General features: G+C 49.8%; 1 protein-coding gene across 1 annotated transcript; it reads right to left on the reverse strand.

Annotated features, from left to right (window-relative positions):
• Nucleotides 1–1,452: 1,452 nt before the first annotated feature.
• On the reverse strand, nucleotides 1,453–3,835 carry LOC147024576 (suppressor of cytokine signaling 3-like). The gene is made up of 2 exons (XM_085884623.1): nucleotides 3,685–3,835; nucleotides 1,453–2,944 (listed from the first exon to the last, which is right to left on the reverse strand). Exon 2 carries the CDS (start codon nucleotides 2,877–2,879, stop codon nucleotides 2,214–2,216), a length of 666 nt encoding a protein of 221 aa, XP_085740749.1. The 5' UTR covers nucleotides 2,880–2,944; nucleotides 3,685–3,835; the 3' UTR covers nucleotides 1,453–2,213.
• Between the last annotated feature and the right edge of the window lie 3,689 nt (nucleotides 3,836–7,524).

Raw genomic sequence — 7,524 nt, forward strand, 5'->3', positions numbered from 1 at the left:
ACTTTTCAACAACGCTGGTGTCGTTTTGTTTCATCCTTGGGACAGGGTTCTGATTTTTAAAAATGCAATGTCTGGCTGTGTGCAAATTAGTCCATTTGTTGCTTGGTGTTGGCTTAGTGATTAGGGTGGTGGATTGGGATCCTAGGGTCCTGAGTTCAAGCCCCGTTCTTAGTGGTTAGGGTGGTGACTTGGGATGCTGTCCTGAGTTCAAGCCCCATTCTTAGTGGTTAGGGTGGTGGCTTGGGATCCTATGGTCCTGAGTTCAAGCCCCGTTGGTGGTTAGGGTGGTGGCTTGGGATCCTAGAGTCCTGAGTTCAATCCCCGTTGGCTGCTGAATTAAAATACATCAGGAGGTTGACTCAACCTGTCATCCTTCCGAGGTTGGCAAAATGAACACCAGTGTAATGGTAAGGGGGACACTGCATCAGCGGCATAGCCCCGTCCCAACCAATGATGCAACCAGCAGCCACAGGCTGCACTCGATGGAGAGAGAGAGAGAGTCCATTTGTTAATGAGGGTTTGTTTTGTCATCGTACAATAAATTGTGTTGTGGATTTCCAAAATAATATCCATTTGTATTAACATTAGGAATTATGCAAATTTTATTGTGATTATTGTTGCATTTGTAAGCATTGAATGTAGTTATTATTCCACTTGCTTTCTCTATTAACCGAACCTCGACCCCTAATTTTGTCATAGTCCTGTCTAGTTAAACATCAAGGGAAAACATTTTTTTAATTGATTAATCACGTGACTGCTTTCTTTGTTTGAGATGGAGCATTCCCTTCGCATTGTGTTTATCACCATTCACAAGTTGAACTAAGCCTGCTGTTGGCTTCGTGGTTAGGGTGGATGGCTTCGGATCTTAAGGTCCTGAGTTTGAGCCCGTTGGCTGCTGAATTAACACCAGGTGGGGTTGACTCAGCTTGTCATCCTTCCAAGGTCGGTGAAATGAGTACCAGTGTACTGGTAAAGAGGCACAGCATCAGTGGCACAGCTGCGTTTCTAAGAAATGAGAGATACCCGCAACCAAACTGCCATATGCAAGAACAGAACAAGTTCAAAATGCTTTGTCAGCAAAGTAGGATCCCATCCTCGGGGAGGGGTGGGAGTGGGAGAGAAGGGGGGGGGACGTCGTGCATGGGGAAACTCCAGAGTGAAAGTTGATAGCGAAGTCGGGATTCGAACCCGGGATAGACGGCCCGAAGGAGTGCAAGCCGTGCTGCCAGGACCCATCAGGAGGAGAAGGGGAGCTGGAAGGATCCAGATGAGACACCATGCCAGAGAGATGACTAAGAATACCGAGACGGAGCTTTCAGCAACGCTTTGAGTGCGACTTGCGAGAGTGGATTTACAGGAAACCCTCTCGCAGCGTGCGTGCGTGTGTTTGTGTGTGACACAGGGCAACGAGAAAGCGAGAGAGACAGAGAGAAATCGATTCCACAAAAATGATTCATCGTTACAGCGTTTTATTCTCGTTCAAAGACACTGATGGTCTTGCACCCGTTTTTTTCTTTTTTATGAATGGGCGTCCGTTTAAACAATGACGCACGAGGAGGCCTCGCGACCGGCCATTCATGAAAACCAGGCGATTCGCGGTCTTCGCGAGGCCGAAACCTTAAATAAATACAATCATCTGGACAATAATGCAAAACTCAATGAAGAGAAACAGTGCGTGTATAAATATAGAAACCATACGTTCGTTCTGCTCCGGTATCCATATAATGTATATTTACAATTATTACAAAACATTAATCTGATTTTTTTTTTTTTCAAGTCATTTCGCGAACAAAAAAAACAACACAACACACCGTACCTCGGCTACGGCTTCATTGGTGACGTAATAAAGGAAGCTTTGCGTCACAGAGCGAGCATTGCTTCATATCAAGTCTGTGTCGGGTTGGAATGGTTAAGAAGTGGCACGTCGTCCACTTCAGGTGGTTGAAGCCCTCGTTGTTGGGTGGAAGATGTGCAAAGGTTTGTTTTAAAAAAAAAAAAAGTCCGACGAGGTCGTGCCCGGGGTCAGCACCGGAGGGTGAACGTGGTTGTGAGGGACAGTGACGTCGCAGTTTGTACCGTCCATCTTAAACTTTTAACCCTCGGTACCTGATGGCGAACACCCTCGCCCCCAAAATGAAAAGGAATCTGTGCACGTACACCGCACGTACAGGCACGGCTCGTACCGGCACCGATGGCTCTGCTACCTGGTGGTGCTACAGCTGGTAAGGGTACTCGCGCAGGAATTCCTGCAGTTTGCCGGGCAGCTTGAGCGAGTCCGGGTCGTGTCCCCGTAGACATCCGTGGATGGTCTTGCGACACAGGTGTTGCAGGCTAGGCACGCTTGGGTGGCGCAGGGGTCTCGTGAGCAGTAAGGACGCGCGGGCCTTCCCGGGCTCGATCCAGCAGCGCGCGCCTCCTCCACTTCGGGCGTAGAACTCGAGCAGGTCGAGGACGCACGCGAAGCGAGGAGCTCCCGCCTGGCGCTCGTCGCTGTCCAGCTGGAAGTCCGAGTCCCGGAGCTGGATGCGCACGCTCGTGGGTCCGCACGCCGTGCGTAGGCTCAGGCTGAACACGTGACGGCGGTCCGAGCTGTCTCGGACCAGGAAGGTCCCCACGGGCTCGTCTCGGAGGCGCCGTTGCGCGTCCGCTCCGTCCATGGCGCCCCAGTAGAAGCCGCTCTCGTTGAGCGCCACCAGGCTGCGCTGGACGGCCAAGAGCTGCGTCGCGGACGAGAAGGCGCAAAGCCGCGTGGGGACCGGGTACCTGGTCTCCTGTTCAGGTGATCCTCGAGCGGGTCCACACACGGCCTCCACGGGGCACACGTCCGCCAGCTGCTGCAGGAGCGAAGGCGCGGGAAGCCCCCTGCCGCCGGCCACCATGACCGTGTGTCGGTGCAGCGTGCTCGCCTGACCGCTCCGTACAAGCTACCGGCACTTGTCCGAGTCTGTGGGATGGGACACCAGGTGTGTCACGATTATTGCACGTACGAGATAAAGATCGGCGGACAATATGAAGGACAGGGAGGAGGGGCGGGGGCGGGTGACGTGGGGAGGGATCAACAGAGGTCTTTTCATTGGAAACCTCGCAGGTCACATGGCACGAGTATGGAGGACAAGATCAGGGACGTGACGACAAATGCAGACAAACACAAACACACAAGTACAAACACACACACAAATACAGACACACACAAACACACACAAACAAACACAAATACAACACACAGACACACACAAACACAGACATACACACAAAACAGACACACACACACACACACACACACACACACACACACACACACACACACACACACACAAAAAAAAAACAGACACACAAAACACACACACAAACACAGACACACACACACACACAAAACAGACACACACACAAAACAGACACACACACACACAAAACACAAACAAACACACACACAAAACAGACACACACACACACAAAACACAAACAGACACACACACAAAACACACGTACACAAAAAACAGACACACAAAACAGACACACATAAACAAACACACACACACACAAAACAGACACACACACAAAACAGACACACACACACACACACACACACACAAAACACAAACAGACACACACACAAAACACACGTACACAAAAAACAGACACACACAACAGAGTTTCTACCGATAATACACGAACAGCACGTACATTGTAAGAAACGTATCATCTCCCGCTGTCTTTTGTGAAACTCCGTCTGAAACTCTTTGTCGATGTCCTTTGGCAGCATATCCCTCCATCCCTCCCCCCCTCCATCGTTATATGTTGCCGACCTCGGAACACGTGGCGCCCAGAGCCCGCCCCGCCCCGCTTTCTGGGAAGTGGGCAGTTCGCTTCACATCCCCTCCGAGCGATTCTCGACGCCGCAATTCCGTGAGGTCGCACAACGAGGGAGGTGGAGGAGAGGGAGAAGGAGGAGGGGTAGGGAGGGGCGGGGCCGAGTGACTCGGTCGAGGAGTTCGCACCCGGGCGAGGGCTCACCGCGCGTTTCCAGCGAAAGCACGTGGTTTCGCGGAAGCGATAAGAGGCGCGTTCTGGTAACGAGACTTACAGGAACGGGCCGGGACCGGGCACGCTTGGACTACGGAGTCAGGCGGACACACGTAGTCACACGGAGAGGGGGCACACGAGGAGAACCTGGAAAAGGGACATTCGAATAAGGAATCGGGGGAAATGGAAGTTCCAGCTCGGCTTCCAGGTTAATGGTTTATATTAAAATGAATGACACAGAGAGAGAGAGAGAAAGAAAGAAAACGGAATGAGCTTTAAATAAAGTGGAAACGATGATTTTTATTGGAAGGAGAGCGAGACGGGGGAAAGCAAAATGCTCGGAGAGAGGATACCAGGACAGACAATGAATCAAACGGACAGACGGACAGAAGGACACGCGGTCCGTCCGCTCCGCGCAACCGCACGTCATGCGTCCCGGTGCCGTTGCCATGGTTACCAGGGATCAAACTCCTTAAAAGGATGAATAACGAAGCGCGTTTCCATGGTCGTGAAATAATCTGTACCAGGGCGGGGGTTTACGGCCCTTCCACGAGGGAGGGATTGCGTGCGGTCTCACACCCCTCCCAGCAGCCTCCATCATCACCGGGACTAAACGGGGAAGGATTCCCATCATCTGTATCTGTGGCCGCTTTTGCCATCAGTCATCGTCGGCCCGAGTGAACCCCGGGGACGACCTTGGACATGTGCAAAGCATTGGCAGACATTTTAGGGGTCGGGGTCGTGGTAGGGGTGGACGTCCGCACTCCCACGGCTCCACCCGACTGCGTGATTATTATTATGAAGGAGGAAGTTTCTCATTTAATCATTTCCTTTGATGTTTCTGTGATTCCTTCCTTTTCCATTTGATGAATTCCCCAACGGAAAGGGGGTGGGGGGGGGGTAGGGGGTTGGGGCGAGTCACGGCAGAGGGAGAGAACTGGGATAAACAAGAATGATCCGGATATGTACTTGAATTTGTGAATACTTGTTCAACAAAGTTTCTCGTAATTGAAACGCCAGTGATTCACATCGACAGGTTCGAGTTGATTCACCGCACGGTGATGTCGAAGCCGTGACGTTGCACCGTTATGACGTGGTTCCACAAGACTGCAGCTCAGCGAACCAGTTTGCTGTGTTCCCGGTGGCTTTGTTTGGTCAGTGTAGTTCACCGTTCACTAACCGCATCCAGGATTACTCACAATCACAGGATACACTCACTCATTGTTAGTAAATCACACTCATCCACTGACATTGGTCCCCGACTACTTCTTCATCGTACACTGTGGCTCGTTAATCTACAGTCTACACTTATCAATGTCAAGGTGTGTGTGTGTGTGTGTGTGTGTGTGTGTGTGTGTGTGTGTGTGTGTGTGTGTGTGTGTGTGTGTGTGTGTGTCTCCTCCATAAATCCAAAACCATGAAACCTAGCAGCCTGAAACTTTGTATGCATACTAAGAAAACTCCAAGGAAGGACATGAGTGAAAATTAGGTGTTTGAGTTAATGAAAACACCCCTTTTGAAGATAATTAACGGCCTTATTTAATTATATCCATCAGGCAATCCTCGGCCACCTCTCTGTCTGGGGACTTAAGGCGTTTCCTGGGTAACCTTGCTGGGGTGTGAAGCCGCCATGTTTTTTGGCCCGCTCAACCATGCCTTGACTTGGAACAGGCCGCAACGATTTCTAAACGATACTTTGTTTTTTTTTCACTTTCTTCACTCGTATTATCAAATGCGTGTTCATCATAGCTATAGATCGCTGGGTTAATCGACATGCTTATAAAAGCTCAGAGACGCCAGCGTTTGTGGCTTTATTTCATTTCCACACATGCCATCATCTCAAGAATCTATTAAACTAGCAGAATTACAAAATTTAAGCTCCAGAATTAAATTTAGCAGCCGTTCCGACTCCTAAAAAGTGTTCATTTGTCTAATTCGGAGATTGCCTGGGTGTTTCTGGGTGTGTGGGTTTATAGACGGCAGTTGGTAATCGCTTGCCAAGCCAGGCATTCCATTGGAGTACTTGCTTGAGTGCTTAAGCCGCTTGCCGAGCGTCCTACAGTTAATAGTGGAACAGTTCATGTCCAAATCAGGATGTACAGTCGGGAGTTGCTATAGAAGGTAGAGGTATGTTTACAGCACACACGGACGTGGTACATATGGGTAGATTTGGATCTGTATGGACTCTCCGTGGGTGTGGACATGCCATGCCTGTTACAGGTGTCGTGGTGGCAAAGTTTCATCCCTTATCTTATGGAGGTTTATCAGGTTTACCTTTGTCCCCGTGACTTTCTAAAGCATTTGGTCATCGGATTTGCTTGACAAAGGTTATATGTTTCTCTATATGAGTTTCAAGCAAAATATATTTTGATAACACCCTATTTCTGAGATGTTTGCCGTATTTATGTTTTCTAAATTACCGAGCCAAATTTTTTCCAACCGTCACACGCAGCTGTTTGTAAAGATGAATGATTATGCACATCTCCTTGAAACATTTATATAAATGCCACATTGTTTTTTTCATTTGTTTATTGAGGTTCCCACAAAACAAGGGTGAAAGCTACTCAAGGTTTCTGGGTTACAGTACAGCAGTCGGTAATCACACTGACTCCAACCTGCCGACTCCTAAAAAAAATTGCCGCTATCGGCCATGCAGTAATATGTGTGTGGGGGTATGTGTGAGTGTGTGTGTTTTGTTCATAAAGCATGACATTTTCTCTTTGCAAAGTCTCTCTCTCTCTCTCTCTCTCTCTCTCTCTCTCTCTCTCTCTCTCTCTCTCTCTCTCTCTCTCTCTCTCTCTCTCTCTCTCTCTCTCTCTCTCTCTCTCTCTCTCTCTCTCTCTCTCTCTCTCTCTCTCTCTCTCTCTCTCTCTCTCTCTCTCTCTCTCTCTCTCTCTCTCTCTCTCTCTCTCTCTCTCTCTCTCTCTCTCTCTCTCTCTCTCTCTCTCTCTCTCTCTCTCTCTCTCTCTCTCTCTCTCTCTCTCTCTCTCTCTCTCTCTCTCTCTCTCTCTCTCTCTCTACAATGTAGCACCCTCTCACAAATCTCTCTCTGTCTCCGGATGTGTCCAGATGGTGTTTGTGTCCGGGAGGTGTTTCTCTCCGGACACGTTCAGGCATTGTTTATGTCCGGTCGGTGTTTGTCTCCGGGCGGAGTTTGCGTCGAGGCGTTGTTTATCTCCAGGCAGCGTTTATCTCTGGACCTGTCTGGGCCATGTCTGTTTGTCTCTGGACGTGTCCGTGTTTGTGTCCGGATGGTGTTTGTCTCCGGACGTGTGCGGGCAATGTTCATGTCCAAACGGGAGTTTGTCTACGGACATGTACAGGCAGTTTTTGTCTCCAGACAGCTTGGCTCTGGACGCGTCCAGTGGGTTTTGTCTCGAGATGTGTCCGGGCGGTGCTTGTCTCCGGACGTGCCCAGGCGGTATTTGTCTCCAGACGTGTCTGGGCAGTGTTTGTTTCCAGACTGTTTATCTCCGGACATGTCCGGGCGGTGTTTGTCTC

This window comes from Eptatretus burgeri, chromosome 6 (assembly GCF_056783735.1).
Source record: "Eptatretus burgeri isolate ZD-2024b chromosome 6, Ebu_testis_v1, whole genome shotgun sequence".
Lineage (NCBI taxonomy): Eukaryota > Metazoa > Chordata > Myxini > Myxiniformes > Myxinidae > Eptatretus > Eptatretus burgeri.